This window comes from Pelmatolapia mariae, linkage group LG4 (assembly GCF_036321145.2).
Source record: "Pelmatolapia mariae isolate MD_Pm_ZW linkage group LG4, Pm_UMD_F_2, whole genome shotgun sequence".
NCBI classification, from domain to species: Eukaryota; Metazoa; Chordata; class Actinopteri; order Cichliformes; family Cichlidae; genus Pelmatolapia; species Pelmatolapia mariae.
Genome location: NC_086230.1, coordinates 36,125,175 through 36,146,501, shown reverse-complemented (window position 1 = coordinate 36,146,501; position 21,327 = coordinate 36,125,175). Strand labels below are relative to the sequence as shown.

The 21,327-nt window shown below is 45.2% G+C and overlaps 1 protein-coding gene across 2 annotated transcripts; it reads left to right on the top strand.

Moving 5' to 3' along the window:
* The first annotated feature begins 3,496 nt into the window (after window positions 1–3,496).
* On the top strand, window positions 3,497–16,646 carry samd14 (sterile alpha motif domain containing 14). 2 transcript variants are annotated; one of them, XM_063472609.1, is made up of 11 exons: window positions 3,497–3,888; window positions 6,228–6,280; window positions 9,586–9,749; window positions 9,989–10,105; window positions 10,179–10,365; window positions 10,509–10,608; window positions 10,900–10,968; window positions 11,052–11,208; window positions 15,213–15,335; window positions 15,419–15,565; window positions 15,711–16,646. In XM_063472609.1, the coding sequence occupies exons 2-11, from the start codon at window positions 6,244–6,246 to the stop codon at window positions 15,864–15,866; spliced, it is 1,257 nt and encodes a 418-aa protein (XP_063328679.1). In that variant the 5' UTR covers window positions 3,497–3,888; window positions 6,228–6,243; the 3' UTR covers window positions 15,867–16,646. The 2 variants fall into 2 exon arrangements, with proteins under 2 accessions (XP_063328679.1, XP_063328680.1); XM_063472610.1 differs by lacking the exon at window positions 3,497–3,888 and adding an exon at window positions 4,608–4,631.
* The last annotated feature ends 4,681 nt before the right edge of the window (window positions 16,647–21,327 follow it).

The following is a 21,327-nucleotide window of genomic DNA, read 5'->3' as shown; positions in this document are numbered from 1 at the left end:
AGAAAATGCAAATGAAGGAAGAGCAGCCTTCACATGTCCGAGCTCAGCTCAGACCCCACAGTCTCTTCTCACATCCAGATATTCTCCCACTTATTTAAATCTGAGGTACTACATAGACTTTCCCAGGAAGGCTGAGGAGTGTGATGCTCAAAGCACGCCCTCTGTTTCCCATCTAGAAGATAGGAAATAATCAACTTGTTACATGTTTACTGTGAATGATGTGTTTACTGACATGAACACATTATTTCCCTACAATTTAAAGCTAACATTTCAGGTTAACCCTCTGAGTTTACAGTTTTCTTTCACACACTGTACTAACACGAGTGAAAAACATAAAAACCAGGCAGGGAGAAATCACACTGTTCACTACAAAACCACAAAGACATTTAGTGAATTATTCTCATAACCTGAAATACATTTAAACTGTAACTTTAAAAAACAATTTTTTGTAAACAATAAAGTCCAATTCAATTCATTTGTATTTATACAGCATCAAATCACAACAACAGTCGCCTAATGGCAACAAATATCACAACTGTTTATCTAAAAACGCAAAAATGTCCAACCATTGAAAAATACTGTTAAAACTAAAATGACAGAACAATGAGGTGTCACACAAATCATTTTTCTGTCCACCGCGAGACGGAGGACAGCCCAAAGGCCTGGCAGCAGCAGGTGGATCGTCCACCTTTGGTGGCTCTTTAGCAGCAACCATGACATTCACTGCTGCGCTCATTGTTTTAACACACAAAGCAAATAAACGAGCACGCTACACTCCGACTACACAAGTGTCTGATAGAGCAGTCAGTGCAGAAGCATGACAGTGACCAAGGAAAGGAACAAGGACCCAGAGAGCTCTCTGATGGCTGTGGACTGAAACACTGTGGTTGCACTCGTACTGTGACATGTGAGTGTGGTAGATGAACAAGCTGGTTCTGTTTCTACACGCATCAGTCATCAGATTGAATTTGTTGTGCTGAGTTTGCAAAGCAACTATATGACACAGACAATGTAGAGCTTCTTCCTGTTATGTTAGTAATGGTGGTAGCAGCACTTCGTATATATACAGACACTGAGGGGCATTAAACACTCCACATGAGCCAATGTAAGTGTTTTTGTACATCAAACATGTCACGGCTGCAGCGACAGACGTGTGGAATTTCAATAAGGACCCGAGATGGGGACACTGCTGTGATGTCAGTGAGCTTTACTGACGGAGGCTGACGAACAAACAATAGGCAGTGATGGCACGAACAAAACTAAGCAAACCTAAACTGGGAAAAAGAGCCGACCTTCAAACTAGAAACACGAGGGAACGGAGAACTGAGGAAACATGACAAACAGGGAGAACCGTACGGAGAACACACAGACCAACCAGCACCGAGAAAGCAAACTATAGACTCAATGAACCAAGACTTAACTCAAAATACATAAATATCACAGGGAAACACAAAGTGCTGGGCCAGGAGGACCCAGAACCATGACAAAAATAATTTAAATAAATCCAACAAAATAATGAGGAGCAGTGAAACGGGGTTAGTTGTTCATTTTCTGTGAAATGTGAAGCAGTAAAAAGTCAAAGAGGTTCAAAGAGACGCCTGAAGCTGAGGTGTGCCCGTGTCTGGTGGGAGGCAGGTGGGCTACCAGGCTGTCCCGCTGATGGATCTGATGACGAGCTGTTGGTTGATGAGTCTGAGATGAAGTCTCTGATCTCTATAAGGTAAACTGATGATGATGAGTGAGGGACGAGGAAGGACCGGTCACCTCGTCGGGGTCTGAAAAAGAAAAGTTCAGTTACATACATTTATGAAAATACAGTGATGATGTGTGAGAGTCTGAGACTGAAGGACAAACCAGTGCAGGAGTTCTTCTGCCTCACCTGTGAGGTGAAATGTAGCCACGCAGCATCATCACCACACAGGCTGGACTGGGATGAAGAACCGGCCATTCTGACTAGAGACCGGCCCACCAGGTATTACAGGAAAAGCCATAAAGCCTTTGAATGAAAACTAATTCTGTTGTGACAGATGATACTATTGTAATCTTATTATTATGTGAGCACGATGACACGATGGCATACTGACAATGTTCAAATTCTTAGGGAAATTCAGCACTTTTTTTTTTTTAATTTATCTCTTTACTTGGATTTTTTGATACAAAAAACCACAATAAGCAGTCTATTTTGTCCTTTATTTATCCAGGTAAAAAATCTCATTGAGATTAAAAATCTCATTTTCAAGAGAGACCTGGCATCATGACAAGTCTGAGACATGTAAAAGGAAAACTAATACTGTATGGTAAATAATTGGTCTACCACCCATTTGACCTGAGAAACCCAATCTGCCGTTGGAGTGGGGCTGCCGCTCTCACTATAGTTTCCCTCAGATCATCAGGTAAGTAATCCACTAGAGGGCGCCATATATCCAAAAAGATATCGTCATTACCACTCAGGTTTGCACTCAGTCTTTCCATTGGTAAAGATTTCTTTGTACCACTGTTATTGTTGGTGGTTTTTCATTGATCCAATTGAAAAAAAAAGAAAAATAATTTAATAAGTTTATATATGTTTTTATCTGGAAATTTGTTCAGAGTTGGCAGCCCCAATAAATACTGAGCTGGATCTTTTTGTATTCTGCTTTTAAATATATCCTTTAATTCTTCTGTTACACAGAGCCAGAATTTAGATTTTTTTTGAGCAAGTCCAAAGACAATGCAAGTAGGACCCCACTGCAGATTTACATTTAGTACATTGTGCTGACCTACTCAGATCAGTTTTATTCAGAAAAGTTCTGAGTAAAATTTTATATTGTGTTTCTTTAAATCTGTTATTAAGAAATAAAGAATGCTGAGATTGTAGGCACTCACTCCAGGCATGATCATCACAGTGACACTGGAGGCCTCCCTCCCAACTCCTGATGAGGTTTCTAATATTATGTTTGTTATGGCCTTGTAGTGTATTGTAAATCTGTCTTATAGTACTTTTATCTGCGTTTAAGTGTAAAAAGAAATTTTCCATGTGTCCTAGTTGCATTGTATTGTGCAAAGTATCAAAACTTGAAGTAAGTGACAGGTTTGTAAAAATGCAAAAAAAATCCATTTGATGTATTCCCTATTTCTTTTGGACCTGCTCAAAAGAAATACAAACATTCCCATTAAACCACGTATTCCTGCACCAAGCCATCTCTGAAATACTGCACTTTTCATTGTGCGGATGCTTCTGATTGGAGCCTGAACTCTGTTGTAGTTTCATACAGTTACGACTTTATCATCTGAGCTCATATCTGCTCTAAGGTGTGTTTTTGTATTTTGTAATAAATTTCACACTTTATGGTGAAAATTTTATCATTTTAATCAGAAAATGTATTTTTTCATATCTGCCCCAACAATGATGCTGTTACTCTCTGCTCGGTTTTCTGTAGATTAATAAAATATTTTTCATCATCGTCTTGATTTTAAGGTTTTATTTGTCCATCATTTCTTTCTTCCTTGATGATTTTATGAATCTGATTTCTGTTTTGATTTTTAGCTGAAGACATGACGTCATGTTCCTCTGCCTCTCTGCTCTGCCTGCTTTTGCGCATCCCTCTCTCTCTCTTTTATCCTCCTCCTCCTCCTCGGTGTGTCTCAGCTGTCCTTGCTCCTCTCTCAGATGGAGGCTGCAGTGTTGTGCTGAGTAGCGGTGAGCCAGCATCTCTGCCTGCAGCCGTCAGCAGACCTACGCTTCCTGAAACAGGAAACTACAGCACCCACAATCCTCTGCCTGAGCCCAGACTGTCGTCGGGCAGGAGCGAAGCCCCGTGGAACCCTGGGAGTCGCAGTCCAGAGAGAGAGAGAGAGAGAGAGGGGGTGACGTGCCATGACAACAGTCAGAGGGAGAGAGACGCAGAGGTGAGTTCATGTTTGTTCCTCTTGTTTACCTCTCCTCTTCCTCTCCTTTTCCTCTCCTCCTCCTCTCCTCCTGTCTTCATCACTGCTGTCCGTTTCTCAGCCTCCATCTCTGCATGTCTTGTCTCCTGTCACACCTCCACCCTCCACCTCCTCCTGACTCAGGCTGACGGTGCATTTTCCTGCCAGAGCTCCAGCCTGCAAACACCGAACAGAGCTTTGACATCAGTGTGTGTGTGTGTGTGTGTCTGTTCGTGTGTGTGTCTGTGTGTCTGTTCGTGTGTGTGTGTGTGTCTGTTCGTGTGTGTGTGTGTGTCTGTTCGTGTGTGTGTCTGTTCGTGTGTGTGTGTGTGTGTGTGTCTGTTCGTGTGTGTGTGTGTGTGTGTGTCTGTTCGTGTGTGTGTGTGTTCGTGTGTGTGTGTGTTCGTGTGTGTGTGTGTGTGTGTGTCTGTGGATCTGTGTGTGTGTGTGTGTTCAGAGGTCCAGTTCAGGTGAAGCTAGCAGCTACAGCCACCTGTGTTGATAATAAACACTGGACGTAGCCATTGTGACATCAGCCAATGATTGCTGAAGTCCTTTGGTATGAAGCATGGGGGATATGTCTGTGGACGTTGGACAGTAGGACCCCACCTTGGTTTCAGTGGTCTTAGGATCTCTGCTTCTTGCAGATGATGTGGTTCTTCTGGCATCATCGAGTGATGTCCTCCAGCTCTCAGTGAGGCAGTTTACAGCAAGGCGTGAAGCAGGTAGGCTGTGTGTTCAGGTGACATGGTTCATGGTTCACACCTACTGGCTGAACAAGCTGATAACCGGCCTCAGTACCACATGCCCCACACCTGGATCCTGAAATGCCTAGAACTATATACAAGATGAACAGGACCCTAAGAGCCTTCATCAGGAACCCAACAGCACAATTTACCATCAAGTGCAGGATCTACCAAGGAGATGCTCTGTCCCCACTGCTGTTCTGCTTAGGCCTGAATCCCCTCAGTGAGATCACTGACAAGTCTGGCTACGGATACCGACTACAGAACGGAGCAGTTGTCAATCACCTCCTGTACATGGATGACATCAAGCTGTATGCGAACAGGACATGGATGAACTGATCCACACCGATGACATCAGAAAGTCATCTGGAGAAGTGTAGTCGAATGGTAACAAAGAGAGGGAAGGTAGTCAGAACTGAGGGGATCGAACTACCAGATGGCAACATTGCAGACATAGAGCACAGCTACAAGTACCTGGGGATCCCACAGGCAAATGGAAACCATGAAGACCCTGCTAGGAAAGTTGCAACCACTAAGTACCTGTAGAGGGTCAGGCAAGTCCTGAGGAGTCAGCTGAACGGTAAGAACAAGATCTGGGGTATCTACACCTGCCCGTGATCAGGTACCCTGCTGGTATAATAAGTTGGCCAAAGGAGGAGATAGAAGCCACTGACATCAAGACAAGGAAGCTCCTGACCATGCATGGAGGGTTTCACCCCAAGTCCAGCATCCTGAGGCTGTACGCTAAGCGGAAGGAAGGAGGCCGGGGACTGGTGAGTGTCAGCACCACAGTCCAGGATGAGACAAGAAACATCCACGAGTACATCAGAAAGATGGCCCCAACCAACTGCATGCTCAGTGAATACCTCAGGCAGCAGAAACCAAGGAAAGAGGAGGAACCATCATGGAAGGACAGGCCCCTGCACGGTATGCACCGGCAGATAGAGGAGGTGGCTGACATGGGAGACGCTGGTGGAGAATGACCGAGCTAAGATCCTGTGGGACTTCCAGATACAGACGGACAAAATGGTGGTGGCTAACCAACCGGACATAGTGGTGGTAGACAAACAGAAGAAGACAGCCGTAGTGATCGATGTAGCAGTTCCAAATGACAGCAACATCAGGAAGAAGGAACAGGAGAAGCTGGAGAAATACCAAGGGCTCAGAGAAGAGCTGGAGAAGATGTGGAGGGTGAAGGTAACGGTGGTCCCAGTGGTAATTGGAACGCTCTCTTCATGTCCAGAACTTCATCAAACTGTGAAACACTCAGAGTAAAGAAAGATGTTTAATATTTTTTTAAAAAGTCACAACAACAGCAATGTCTCTGTCTCCCCCCCTGGGTTGGTCTGACCTCACCTGTCTCACTTCTTTTAATGCACAGCACTAGTTTAGCACACACTGACACACTCAGCTCATAACTGTATTTATTTAGAGCACATTTGTTCTTATGTTGAAGCCCACAAACATGTCAGTCAGACCACAAAGCTGACCTCCTGCACCCATCACAGGTGTTCTTCAGCTGACAGACTGCTCCTCTTTATTTAACTTAATGATTTGGTCTCTCCCTGTGCACAGATACTGCTGAGGAGCCATGTCTGCCGAACTCGACGATACCGACAGCGTGTTCGGTGAGTCTCTCTCTCTCTCTCTCACACACACACACACACACACACACACACACACACACACACACACACACACACACACACACACACACAGGAGTGGAGTGGTCCTTAAACAGACCTTTTGTCCCATAGCAAGTTTAAGGCAGACAAATAAAAGACACAGGAAATGAATCTGTTGGGCTGTCAGTAAACATGCTGATGGGCCCTGATTGGATGGACTCTGGTTGGATGGACCAATACAGATGGACCCTGGTTGGATGGACCCTGATTGGATGGACCCTGGTTGGATGGACCCATACAGATGGACCCATACAGATGGACCCTGGTTGGATGGACCCTGATTGGATGGACCCTGGTTGGATGGACCCATACAGATGGACCCATACAGATGGACCCATACAGATGGACCCTGGTTGGATGGACCCTGGTTGGATGGACCCTGATTGGATGGACCCTGGTTGGATGGACCCATACAGAGGGACCCATACAGATGGACCCTGGTTGGATGGACCCTGGTTCTGAATTCTGTTTCCTGTTTGATCAAAATCCGAGTTAAAGAATCAAACATGAAACCGGCTGAAGGATTCTTATTCTTTGTTCCCCCCTTTTTCTAATATCATGTGATGACTCCCTCCTCACCCCCTCACCTTCCTCTAATATCATTTACTCTCTCCCCTGATCCCTCCCCCACCTCCATTCCTCCATCCTCTGCTCCATTAAATCTTTATTTTCTCCCTCTCTGTCACCTGGATTGAATGTTTCTCCACCAAATCCTCCATTTCCTCTCCTCCCCCTCCCCTCACCATCACTTTAACTCCTTCTCTCTCCCCCCTGGGAAATAAACTGCAGTCAGTTCAGTGTGGGGGAGGAGAGGCAGGAAGCCTGTATGATCATGTCAAGACGGACTCAAGACGTGTGATAACTGTCACCAGCATCGCTGACAGAAAGTAGAGAAACCATGCTGATTATAAAACTGAAACTGTGCTGGCTTTAACCTTTTTAATCCAAACGTAAGGTAAACGTACTTTTTTAAAAATCTACCACATTTCACAGCAGATCTAACACTGCAAACACAAAGATCACAGATCGCCACGCGCAGACTTTTACGTTGTGTCAGGTCACATGACCTCTGTCCTTCTCTCAGTGCTCAGATTTTGACTTTAATATCAAACTTTTTATGTCCTCTTTTTTCCTTCAGCCACAGCGACTGTTTCGGGGAAAACAACAATCACTGCCTCGGTGCTAGTGCTGTGCAATACTGCAAATTTTGGTATTGATCTAATGCCAAGTAATTTAAGAGCAGCACTGCCGATAGCAATACTGATACCGATACTTTTTACCAGTTAAGGGAGCTTATGTAGGGGAGTGTCATGATTTATGAACAGCATTTTAATGAACACCAGCACAACAGTGTTGTGTTTTAACCATCCACAATAATTAATTAACAAAGTTTTCTTATGTATTGATAGTGTTTGTTTGGAGACCTGGGACGTAAATGTGCCTGGGACTTTGGGTCAGCTTCTGTTGTTTGAATGTGCTATAGGCTTTAAAGAATTGACATGGTGATATTTTACCTTTTTAAAAAAGATAACAAAATGTATTTAACACAGTTCAGTGGGATACAGTGAGGTTAGGTTAACTGGTGAGTCTAAATTGCCCATAAGTGTGAATGATTGGCTGTCTCTCTGTGTTAGCCCGCCGATAGTCTGGCAACCTGTCCAGGCTGTGCCCCGCCTCTCTCCCAGCTGGGATAGGCTCCAGCATGATGGTCAGTGTGTTAAATATTTGATGGAGTCCTGATGGTGTGAGTGGGAGAAGGAAGAGGAGCTGATTATGTTGAACAGGCTTCAGCATCATCACAAAAAACTGCAGCCTGAAATCTTCACCCACCATCAGTCCATCACCCACCCATGCACATCCATCCATCTGTCACCAATCCATCATCCATCCACCTGTCACCCACCCATTATCCACCATCCATATCCATCCATCCATTATCCACCATCCATCTATTATCCATCAATCAACCATCCACCCATCATCCATCCACCTGTCACCCACCCATTATCCACCATCCATATCCATCCATCATCCATCCATCAGTCCATCACCCACCCATCCATTATCCATCAATCAACCATCCACCCATCATCTAGCCACCTGTCACCCATCCATCATCCACCATCCACCCATCATCTATCCACCTGTCACCCACCCATCATCCACCATCCATATCCATCCATCATCCATCCATCAGTCCATCACCCACCCATGCACATCCATCCATCATCCATCCACCTGTCACCCACCCATCATCCACCATCCATATCCATCCATCAGTCCATCACCCACCCATGCACATCCATCCATCTGTCACCAATCCATCATCCATCCACCTGTCACCCACCCATTATCCACCATCCATATCCATCCATCCATTATCCACCATCCATCTATTATCCATCAATCAACCATCCACCCATCATCCATCCACCTGTCACCCACCCATTATCCACCATCCATATCCATCCATCATCCATCCATCAGTCCATCACCCACCCATCCATTATCCATCAATCAACCATCCACCCATCATCTATCCACCTGTCACCCATCCATCATCCACCATCCACCCATCATCTATCCACCTGTCACCCACCCATCATCCACCATCCATATCCATCCATCATCCATCCATCAGTCCATCACCCACCCATGCACATCCATCCATCATCCATCCACCTGTCACCCACCCATCATCCACCATCCATATCCATCCATCAGTCCATCACCCACCCATGCACATCCATCCATCATGCATCCACCTGTCACCTACCCATCATGCATCCACCTGTCACCCACCTATCATCTATTCATCATCCACCATTCTTTTACTGCATTTTCACGGTGAACACCTTCGGCTGCTGTGAGTAAAGCTCTAGAAATCCACTTTGAAACCAGTGTAACCACAGTCAGAAGCTGCCTGAGAGTCTGTCTGTTTGTAGGTCTCCTTCAGGTTCACTCTGATCCACAGAGGTTTGTCTGAACATGAGTGTGAAACTTCAGGCAGGAGCTCCTCACAGCAAGTTAAGTTGCTCTGATTTACCGTCTGGGTCCTGATGATGTCATTGAAACAGTGGGCGACTTCTCTCTACAGGTCGTCTTTTAGCCATAACACTTTTTTTTGAAGAAGTAAACCTGAATATTTATCCTGAACGGATCATTCTGGATCAATAACAAGGTCAAAGTTCATTCAGTCCTCCCCTGCCTCACATTTACACTCTTACATATGTGTGTGGGTGTTTCAGACCTGAACGAGGCGATCCCAGAGACAGAGCTGCTGGATAACAGCATCCAGAAAGGCCGCGCCCAGTTGTCTGTCAAAACACGGAGACAACGCCCCTCCAGGTCCCGTTACCGTGACAGCATTAGCTCAACGGAGGGCGACGACTGCCTCGAGAGAAAGGTGGAGGTCAGTGAGATGCAAGGAGCCCCATCTAAATATTTTAGAGAATTAAATGACAAAGATGTTGAGATCATAACATTTTACATGCACATCACAGCCAGTGATGTCATCAGTATTCAGAGGAACTTAAAATTATTAATTTAGTTTTGAATTTTAAAGTATTTTGTTAAATTCCTGAGATTATTCCATTGTTAGATTATTCCGTTTCTGGTGTGTGATGAAATCTGGTGTGTCTGTCATTCCAGGACAGTCCATTGCACTCTGCCCGCGTGCCTCTCCACCTGGCGATGCGAGGCTCCTCCCCCTCCCCTGATTCGCTGCTGTCAGCCAGAAGCCCTGGATTCTCCTTCGACACGTCGCTGGTGAGATCACCGAGCTCACAGCAGGTTTTAAAAAGTAAAAGAAAACAAGTTTCATCGTCCTTTTGTTTTTCAGGTCCGTCGCTCGCCAGAGGACGGAGGCTTGTCATTGGCTGGTCCGCCTCGGGGGCGGTACCATCAGCTGACCAATGCAACTTCTCAAGAGGCCCTGGTTACTCCCAGCAGCTCACCATCTAAATCCTGCCCCTCCTCCGACTGCTCACCTGTCTACATGAGGAGGAACAGAAGGCCCGACAGTGAAGGTGCACACCTGCAAACACCTGCAAACACACACGTATGACAAACACTCACTTCCTGTGAGATCTGATTGACATATAATGCTGCACAGATGCTAACGAGTGTGTGTGTGTGCGTGTGTGTGTGTGTGTGTGTGTGTGTGTGTCAGTGTTGGTCTCTGATATGAGTCGAGACACGAGTCCAGCTGACCCCGGCAGTCCGACCGTCATCTTTGACAAGAAAACCAAAAGACGCTTCCTGGACCTGGGGTGAGACGCACACACATGTTGGTCTTTGTGTATTTGTGAGGACCCAATCAGTTTACAGTAACCTGAAGGTAAAAACATCAAAAAAAAGGAAGATGAACCATTTATTGAACCGTCCAGTCACAGCGGCCTTTCCCAGTCCCGATCAGCTCTGACTTCAGTTTTTCAGGTGTTTTAAACTATATTTAATATTCGTGACTGATGAGGTCATTTATGTTGAATCCTTCATCCAAGGTCCCCGCAGTCAGCACAAATGTTTCTGCACCTTTGACTGTTGTCCCCGTGTCTTCACAGGGTGACTCTGAGGCGTTCATACATCAGAGTGAGGAAAGATAAATCCAACAGGCTCTCTGTGGGCAGCAGGTGGCTCCACCACACGCATCATTTAAGAGGATGGACATGTGTTTTTATGCGTTTCCTGTCCTGACGCTGTCCTCTGTCCTCAGAGAGCCGTCTGAGAGTCCGTCCCGTTCCTCCGGATCCTTCATCTCCTTCTCCTGGTTCACCGAAGGACGGGGGTCGATCTCCTCCTCCGGTACTCCGCCCTGCTCCCCCAAAATTCCACCGCTGAGCTCCCCAAGACCGCGCAAGTCTCACTCCCAGGTATGAGACAAACGCAGCGTTGTGTACGGTGGCCCGAAAGTGCAAAACAAACCAACAAAACACAGAAACAGAGAAGGGGCTGGTAACATCAGGGAATAGTTTTAACAAAGGAAATTCATATGATCTATTTCTGGGTATGAACTCTACATACTGTCACATTAAATAAAGATTTTGAACCCTTAAAGTTGGAAAGAATAGGGTCCAATCATCCATGACAGAAAACTCTTCATGCTGCAACCATCAAAATCTTTATAGACTTCCTGTTTCAGGGACTTGGACTCAGTTTACTCCAAACCAAGAAATGTTGTTCCAACCGTTTCCATAAAACGAAGGATTTCTTTGTTGTCCATGAAAAGGCTCCTCAGAGCTACCGCTGTAAGTGACCTTTCTCTTTTTCAGATTTGTTTTCATTCATCATCAATGAACAATGCAAGCATGCTGAAATTCTTCTGCTTTTTTCACTCGCTCGGCCCACGTCCTCATCTTAGGTTTGCCAGCGTTTTTAAGTAGATAAAGGTGAATGGCTTAGACATGAAGTGAGCTGCAGTTTGGGAAGGCCTCAGAGGGGACTGGTGGCGGCTCCCGGGCCTGGCTGATCCCTGTATAGTAATGAGAAGTGACGAAGTAAAAAAGGGTGGGGCATGAAAATGAGAACGAACAGCTTGTAGCGTGTTTGGAGGCGTGGTCCCGCTCCGGAAATTCAGATACTTTATGTCCAATAAGGCTGCTTACAGGTTTATGTTAGAGCTTTTCTTTGATGCTGGAGGGTTTTAAACCAGTGGTTTCCTCGGCTGCTTTGGGCCTGATGTCAGAAGGACACAGGAGGATTTTCCAACCTGTGAACTGTGAGAGGAGCAGGAACTGTCTGCAGGACAGTCACAACCTCACCACCACACTGGGAATTCAGCAGTGCTTGTCCTTTAATAAACACACTTTCACCAACCTTACAGCTGCTGTCTCATCATACATGAAGCAAGCAGTGTTCATACAACCCGTAAGGTCCATGTGCGAGCATGTTTCTCCCACGCTCTACAGAGGGCAGCGGTGCACACTTGTGACATCAGTAAACATGAACTTAGGCTGTCCTAAAGAGACGCCACACAATCAGGACTGTTACAGAAAAGGAGCGAGGAGCAAGAACCTCCTGAAGCTGACCGAGGTTCTGTTTGGTTTGTCCAGAGTGAGAGCTGCCTCAGCTGCACACCTCGATCACGCCTGACGGGTGGAAAACAGCGTCGTGGCTCAGCCTGCTGCGGTCAGTCAGCAGTGCTGTTGGGTTGTAAAGTTGTTCATGCAGTCAGGTTAGGGTAATCTGAGCCGAGGACAAGCTATCAACAATCAAAGAAATCCATCAGCTTCTGTTAGAGCACCTGCATCTTCAGTCAGTCGCTGTTTGATTTGATGAGACCTCAGCAGCGTTGTCTCTGGGCGTCACCCTGAAACACAACGAAAGGCTCAGTTCTCTGCTGGCAGCAGGACAGGGGTCAGTTAGCTGTTTCAGTGGGTTATTCATTAAAAACACTTGATGTGGATGCAAGTAAAACATTTCAGAGTGAAACATGTGAGCAGTCTCTGAGTGAGGACACGAACAACGTTCCCACAAAACGTCACAGCCGCACGCGTGACATATTCCATCTGACTGTAGCTGTGTTAGCTGTGCACACAGTGTCAGGTTACAGAGTGTGTGTGTGTGTGTGTGTGTGTTTCTCTGTGGACGGATTTGTAGTATTGATTTTACTCGTGTTGGCTGACAGACAGTCACATGATCACACAGCTGTGGTTGATGATAAATGTTCTGCAGCCTGGAGGAAGTCGTTCTTCATCCCTGTTTTCTCGTTAAGGCTCTCTCTCTGCTCACCATCACAGCTCAGAGGAAGGAGCTGCTAATGGCTCTGATAGGCTGGCTGTGTGTGTGTGTGTGTGTGTGTGTGTGTGTGTGTGTGTGTGCGTGTGTGTGTGTGTGTGTGTGCGTGTGTGTGTGTGTGTGTGTGTGTGTGAATTGTCATCACCAATGATCAAAGACTATTGATCAATGATCAATTACCAGTGGTGCTAGTTTAAGCCATTGTGCAGATGTTTATAAGGTTGGAAACCTGCAGTCAGCTGAGACTGAAGAAGTCACCTGATGATGATGAAACGTTTCTCCGTCCAGATGAACAGAATCAACTTTTGGGGAGTTCCTTACCTGGATGATTAAGCATGCTATCTGCATGTCTTTGGAGTGTGGGAGGAGGCCGGAGTACCTGCAGAGAACCCACGCAAACACTGGGAGAACGTGCACCACACCACTGTAAAAAAAAATCCCTTGGTCATTCTCGATCACCATTTTGTCCGTCTGTATCTGGAAGTCCCACAGGATCTTAGCTCGGTCATTCTCCACCACCCTCCCATTCGTCTCCCATTTTGACCTCGGGACTTCCAGGCCATACTCTGCACAGATGTTTCTGTACACTATGCCGACCAAACTCCTCTTCATTTCCTAAACTCAAACAAACACAGCATCATCACTGGGAGTTAAAAACTGAGAGTTAACATCCAGGCATCCATGAAAAACAGGATTGATGAAGTTTAATGGCATTAAGTTAGCAGGAAGTTAGCTCGCTAGTTTCCATCTAAACATGATATAGCATGTTCTGACTGAGAGATTTCTGAAACAAATTCAAACGTACAGCTCTGCTATCACTTCCAACATAAATGAAGACAGAAAACTAAACAGCAGTGACGTTTGTAGGGTTACTGAAGTTGGGCTAGCTGGTATATAATGGCGTGCTAGGTGGTGGCTAGCAACACAGCTATGTTAGCATAGCATAAACAGGGGTGAAGCTGGAGGATGAACTTTTTTCCCCACAATAAAAGTTAATGTGAGGGTTCCTGATGCACTTACACGGCAGGGAAAAGATGCTGTAAACTTCAGGGGAACGCCTGAAATGATGCATCCACAGTACACAGTCCCTGATCTTCAGCTTCATGCACCCGTTCAAATGTTTCTTAGCCTTCGAGTGATCCTTTTCCAACCCGATCTGAGCTGTAGTTACGTAGTAAGATTTTAAAAACTGAGCTTTAAACTGCTGCAGATGAAGAGAGCTGATAAAACCCAGAGAGGCCGACAGCGTGACATTGTTCAGATTAAACAGAACAACATACAAAGCATTCAGTCACATTAGTGCCGTGTAGGACCTGGAAGCAGGGTTTATGTGTCATTGTTTAACAGCTGTGCCCTTGTGCTCAGAGCTTGTTCCTGTGCTGCCATGATTAGTGTCTCTGTGCTGTCCTTCAGTCCAGCGTTGTTCAGCCACTGGTAGGATTTCTGGATGTCAGCCCCCTCCTTTATCTGCTGGTGGTACATGCCATGCAGGGGCCTGTTCTTCCATGGTCGGTTGGAGTCATCTTCCTGATGTATTCGTGGATGTTTGTTGTCTCATCCTGGACTGGGGTGCTGACACTCACCAGTCCAGCGCCTCCTTCCTTGTGCTTAGCGTACAGCCTCAGGGTGCTGGACTTGGGTGGTCAGGAGCTTCCTGTTCTTGTATCAGCTCCTTTTTCCAGCTTAGTCGTCGCCGAGTTGAACTTCCTATTCTTAAGCCTGAACATGCTGCTGTAAATCTGCAAGCTGCTTTGTAACCCACCTTTCATGCTACGTCTGAGACAGTCAGAGTGGTGTCTGTGCGTGCTCTTCCTTTATGTTTTCACACGTGCTGAGGTCTGAGGTCAAATACAGATGACTGCAGATGGACACAGCTCTGTGTTTCTGAGAGCTGAGAAACAGGACGCGACCGATAACAAACAGGACCGAAGGTGAGATAATCGCTCGCAATGTGAAGAGGGTGGGTCATACTGAGGGGAGCGATGGAGGCAACAACCACTCAGTGAAGAACACCAAATATCTGAGGGGGACTGTTACCAAGACAACCAACCATGTGACCAGCTGTCAGCTGGTGCTCGTAGCTGCGGTTGTAGTTTTAGTGAAATAATGCTGAAGTAACGTCTCTGTGTTCTCCCCACAGGAGTCGGCTCTCAGTGAGGAGTTCTCTCCTCCTCACACCTCCTCCTCCACCTCTCCTCCCATTGACTCCTCTTCCTCCAGGTCCTCCCATCCCTACCACACCCTGTCCCAGTCCTCTGATGAGGTAACACACTCGGCACCTCAAACACCAAAATGTTGTCATCCGCTCACCTGTGGCTCACTGTGCTCCCTCTTCCTCTTCCTCAGCCCTGCGATGAACCCCACTCGTCCTGGACGACTCAGCAGGTGTGTCAGTGGCTCCGAGGACTCAACATGGAGCAGTACGTCCCAGAATTCAGTGCTAGAGACATCGACGGGCAGCAGCTGCTGCAGATGGACGGCAGCAAACTGAAGGTGAGGATGAGGAGGAAGAACAGGACTTCCTGAGAGACTCTGTCATAGCTGTAGTCTTAGATAAGGCTGACTGACACAGCAAAGGTTACACGTAAAGTGAATTACAATGCTGAACTGACTGGAGCTGTCCTCCCGTCCTCTGCAGGGTCTGGGCGTGCTCAGTTCGTCTGATCGCGGCGCACTGAAGCGCCGCATCAAAGATGTCCAAAGTGCAGCAGAGAAGGAGAAAAAAGCTCTGGACAAGCTGGAGAAACAGAAGGAAAAGCAACGCAGGAAGGACCAGGAGCAGCGCAGGAACTGAGCCCCGCCACCAGAGGGAGGCAGAGGACGGCGAGAGGAGAGCTGCGCGATGAAGAGAATAGGATTTCTGCCGCAGGGAAGGTTTGACATGACTAACAGTTCCTGGAAAAGCTGCAATTCCATGATCCATAAGACATCTCCAGGCCTGGAAAAGTTAAGTTTACTGTTATGGAGACTGTGAAATATGTCAGGCGATGATGGCACAGTGTTTCATTTGCCACAAAGTGGTTTTCATCGATTTTTCCTCCATTTGATGTTTAAACTCATCAGTGAGCCTCTGTGATCGGCTGGCAGGAACGCTGACAGATCATTAACTCAGCAGGTTCCCACACGCAGCTGCTCTGATTCCCTCTGGTGATTCTTCTTCTGCAAGCCAAACGTTATACAAGGTGTGCTTTTTCTCCTAAATGAGTGTCACAGCAGGTTTTCTGTTTTGTTTCTGGGCCGTGGAGTCTCAGCCCGGGGCGGCGTGTCGGCGCTGCTCTGTGAACAGTTTTTGTGGTTTCTCTGTTTGTTGTAATGACTTTAGCTCAAAGGCTCTGTGTTCAGGTGTGTGAGGTCTGACAGGTGTTTGGATATTTCCCACAATCCTCTCACAGCTTGTTTTCCACCTGGAATCTCTGACAGAAAGAAACATCGTCGAATCTTCGCTTTACACAAGTGGAAGTGTCAGAGAGGGTCAAACGTCCCGACGCCGGTCAAGTCAGATTATTAACCTCTGGAGATATTTCTGACCTCTGACCTCTCACAGTCTCTGTTAAAATGTTTGTTTCAATAAATAAATCTGTGAAACTTTTACAGCGTTGCTTTGTTTTCTTTCTCACGAGGTTCACAGCTGGAGCCACGACGCAGGGTTTAAAGGTTTAAAGCATCAACACAAATAAGAGTTCTGATGTCATATAAGAAAAATGCATGCAAGCAAATTTATTTTCCTTCAGTCGGTGAAAAACAACCACAAACCCAGAATACAAAGGGTGGATCACAGCGTCCAGCAGGGGGCAGCACAGTCTGACCACAGGCCAGTCAGCAGCTTCCAGGAACCCCCGGAGGTTGATTCTGTTCATCTGGACGTCTTCAGTGGGAGAAACGTTCCTTCACTCGTCCAGGTGACTTCATGCATGAGGACACTTCCAGGAAGAGTTTGTCCTTTTTCAAACGGCTAAACGTTAAATCCAGCGCAGAAAATCAGCAACGATCAAATCACAGATGTGAAGTAAACACAACTTTAAGAAAGACGAGAGCACGCTGAGCAGCTCGGATACAGACGACTCATTAAAGGTTCTTTATTCGAGAACGCAGGAACATAAAGACAGAAACACGCTGAACTTAGTTCTCTTAACCTCTTAAGCCCCAACGCAAGAGGAGATCACGTTTAATCAGTTATAACACGGGGTGAGAATTTTAAGTCCAGACATGTGTGGTATCCACAGAAACCTCTGAATCTCAGCTAAAATGTCATATAAACCATTTGTACAACCATCACACACACCGAAAACAAGCCGTGATTAAACGAGCAGTTACGTAAATGCGCAGAAGTCCGCTAAACAAACAAAGCCGAACAAGAAATTCTTCAGACTTCGTGTAACCGGCTAAAGACAGGCTGGTTAGCTTCCAGAGCTATTACTGACTGCACACACCAAGTTTCATCACGATCAGACCAAAATTCACTGAATGAGCCGCAAAAGAAGACCACAAAAACACACAGCGGCGTAAATGCGCTAAGACAGAAATTGGCTTACCGTCCTGATTTCCTCTGTTATTTTCGCCGGTAGCCGGTAGCCACGTGATTAACAGTAGTTGCCACGCCTACCTAGCCGCATCAGAGCCGTTTTCCGTCAACAACCTCCATTTTAGACCCACCTATAGACACGTGACTGGACAGACGCCACATGCAGTAAATTTGGGCCCACATGGGTTTTGGCATTGCAACGACTGATTGGTTGAAGTGAGGTGAACGTGGCATTGTTACTTTGAATCTATTGGCTCAAACGATTAAAAAGAGGTGTCAATCATGCAAATTGACCAAAAGAAACCAAAGTTACAGCCCCTCAGAGTTTAAAGGGCCAGAGGCCAATTAAACGCTCCATGCGCACGGTAGAAAAGGGCCATTGCCATGTAAATGTGTGCTTAATTCTTCAAAAATGTATTTAAAAAAAGCATTTTTAGGCCTGTTAATAAAATTAATTAATTTCTGCTCCTAAAATTCAACTGGCATGGTGTCCAATTGTGTGCCAAAATTATACATTTTTGTACAACGTCTGGATATTCATGTATTGACAGCGCTGTAATTTTTCACTGTTTCACTTTAGAAACACAAATCTTTGCACAGATGATGTTTATATGTTGGTTACTGAATTTCTGGAATGAAATGTGATCTGAGGCATATTTTTAAAAGGGTTATATGCTAAAAATTAAAAAAAAAAAATTAGGCGAAGATAAAATCTACTTACTTTTTCTGTGTTCCAGTCTCAGTAACTTTGACACAGTAATATCTGCTTCAATATTTACACCTCTGAAGAAATTTCACAAATATTAGCTTTATTTTGATACCAAGATTGTAAGGACAGAGTTTGTAATTGCAGAGAAATAATTAAATTTGGGCATTACATTTTCGAGCAGGAAGCTCAGAAACCCCCTTGGGGCTTAAGAGGTAAACACAGCTTGAAGAAAGACGAGAGCATGCTGAGCAGCTCGGATACAGACGACTCATTAAAGGTTCTTTATTCGAGAACGCAGGAACATAAAGACAGAAACACATTGAACTTAGTTCTCTTAAAGGAGACGGACTCAGTCTGCCATCAAATTACATCAAATACAGAAATGACATTTTATTTAGAATGGAAAGAAAAGTACAACTAAATAAAAATAATTTATTTAGTTTTATTCTTTAAGATTAAAAACACGTTTTACTTAATTGGTACATTTATTTATTTCGTCTTTGTTAATCTTTTTATTGTTCATGTTTGTTTCATGAACAGCGCTTCGTGTCCGCTTGTCTGCATTTAATAAATAAACTCTTAAATCCTTGTAAAACTGTATTTGGACACATGAAAGCAGGCTGGCTGCTCTGCACGATGCAGCTGTGCCTGCAGCACCTTTAGCTTTCTAAGTGATCGTGTGAACCACTGCACCATGTTTTAATAATAAGGCATGATTATAACTTCACGGTGATCTTCTGCATCAACCTGAAGAAACATTGATCTGACATCATCGTTGCTGTGACATCATCACTCCTGTTGCTAAGCTTCAGACTTCCTGCACTGCGAGTTGGCGTACCTGAGGCGTCTCTCCTTGTCTGGATTGGAGGAATCAGGATAAACATCTTGTGAGCGCCACCTACAGAGATACCCTCAGATGGTAAAATACAGATTTGACTTACAGTGAATGATTTTGTGTCTGAGCGCGCTCAGTGCTGCTGTTCGTTTCTAAGTTGACGGCTGCACATCAGAGCTGTGACACTTTAAACTGTCTCCATGGAAACATAAAGGCTTCCTATCCCTGGAAGTCAGATAAGAGTGAATGACTGTGATTGGTTGAACAGGTATTCAGGTGTTCTGTGTTTGCAGCAGAGAGACTCAGTTCATCAGCACATGAAGAGCCTTCAGTTTTCAGGCCCCTCTTCTTTGGAACCAGCTTCCAGTTTGGATTCAGGAGACAGACACTATCTCTACTTTTAAGATTAGGCTTCAAACTTTCCTTTTTGCTAAAGCATATAGTTAGGGCTGGACCAGGTGACCCTGAATCCTCCCTTAGTTATGCTGCAATAGACGTAGGCTGCCGGGGATTCCCATGATGCACTGAGTGTTAATAGACCTCTCTGCACTGAATCATTAGTTATAATTAATCTCTGATTGTGGAGTTTTTTCTGTTCAAAGGGAGTTTTTCTTTCCCACTGTCACCAAAGTTCCTGCTCATTTGTTTTGTTGGGTTTTCTTTGTATGTGTTATTGTTGGGTCTGCCTTACAATATAAAGCACCTTGAGGCAACTGTTGTTGTGATTTGGTGCTGTATGAATAAAATTGCGTTGAACTGAAAGCGTGAATGATCACACGATCACATGGATGTTCAGTCTGAGCAGCTGGAGTTTCATTTCCTGCTTTCAGGAACAAGCTGCACATGAACGAGTGAGAGGAAACTCGGAGTTTTTATTCTCTCAGCTGCAGACTCGCTGCGGGTTCAGAGTCAAAGATCACAACAATCATTAAATATAAAAAACTGAATTCAACATTCAAAAGAAAACTAAAGAATAAAGTTTTGTCTAACAATATTTATTATTTATTATTGATGCTCATCAGGGAAACACAAAGACTTCAGACCCTCCTCCTCTCCCCACAGAGCTCTGAGGGATGTTGATGCTATTTTCTGCAGAACTGAGATCCTACCTGCTGATCTCTAACGTGGCGACAGAGATCAGCAGGTAGGAATATTATTTTTAGTTCTCAAACATAAACAATAAAAACAAACAAACGTCATCGAGTAAAAACGAAAGCGTCAAGAAATGAAGCGAATCACAAAAATCAGCAGGTTAAAAAATTGTCCTTGAAAACATTTTTCAGATTTTACACTGACAACACAAACAGGAAGTCTAAATAAAAAAACAATAAATAGTCAATAAATATAATCAATAAATAAAGAGATGATAAATAAACACAAAGAACAAAATATTGCTTTTTTAAAAACAATTAAATAAAAAATAATAAATATTTATGAATAAAAACGTGACAACATTGTGACGTTCTGTTGCCAGGATGAGGCCATTTCCTGCTGCGGCTTCAAAATAAAAGCTGTACCATCAGGTTCAACTGAAGGAGCTTTTATTCTAAAGTAAGAACAGCAGGAAGTGACCTCTTTAAGACACGTTTTCAAACTTGATTCAGTTGTTTTCTGTACAGTGAAAAGTAAAAAAAATGTTTGTGGTGAAGGCTCCAGATGTTTCACTGAAGCTGATCCAAACTGAAACGGGACAGAAGTCGATCGGCTGTGGAGTTCCGGTTCAGATGATGAAGCTGTTTTTTCCTTCTCCAGCGTCTGCAGGTAGAAAAGCTGCAGAGAAGCGTGAGAATAACCTCGGGCGTGAAGCAGAGGCAGGTTCGGACCTGCAGCCGGCTCCTTTTTCTTCTTCTTCTGCACCAGAATGATCGGGCACACATTCATCACATTCCTGCTCTGTGCTCCCAGCTGATCCCGTAGAGCGCCTCGACGTGCTGCGACACACAAAGCAGGAAACGGAGCTCTGACAGGCCGCCTTCACAATAAAACGTCGTTGGCTGATCCTGCAGCTGCTGAAGACGAGGGATAAACTTCCTGTGTGACATCTATCAGTCTTTAGTCCCGCTGCATCACGGTGGCGGGCGCTCGTCAAGAGGTGATGATGATGAGACAAACAGTGTCAACAACTCCACGATCGATAAAGTTTCTCCCCTGAATCGTGCTAGCAGCTCTGATCCTGCAGTAGGCGGGGC

What these genes read in the sequence shown, in the direction of transcription:
- samd14 (XM_063472609.1), top strand. Translation starts at nt 6,244, where the DNA reads ATGTCTGCCGAACTCGACGATACCGACAGCGTGTTCG. An exon ending in AGACGCTTCCTGGACCTGGG is followed by an intron (nt 10,609 to 10,899) that starts GTGAGACGCACA and finishes GTGTCTTCACAG; the next exon opens with GGTGACTCTGAGGCGTTCAT. An exon ending in CGCGCAAGTCTCACTCCCAG is followed by an intron (nt 11,209 to 15,212) that starts GTATGAGACAAA and finishes TTCTCCCCACAG; the next exon opens with GAGTCGGCTCTCAGTGAGGA.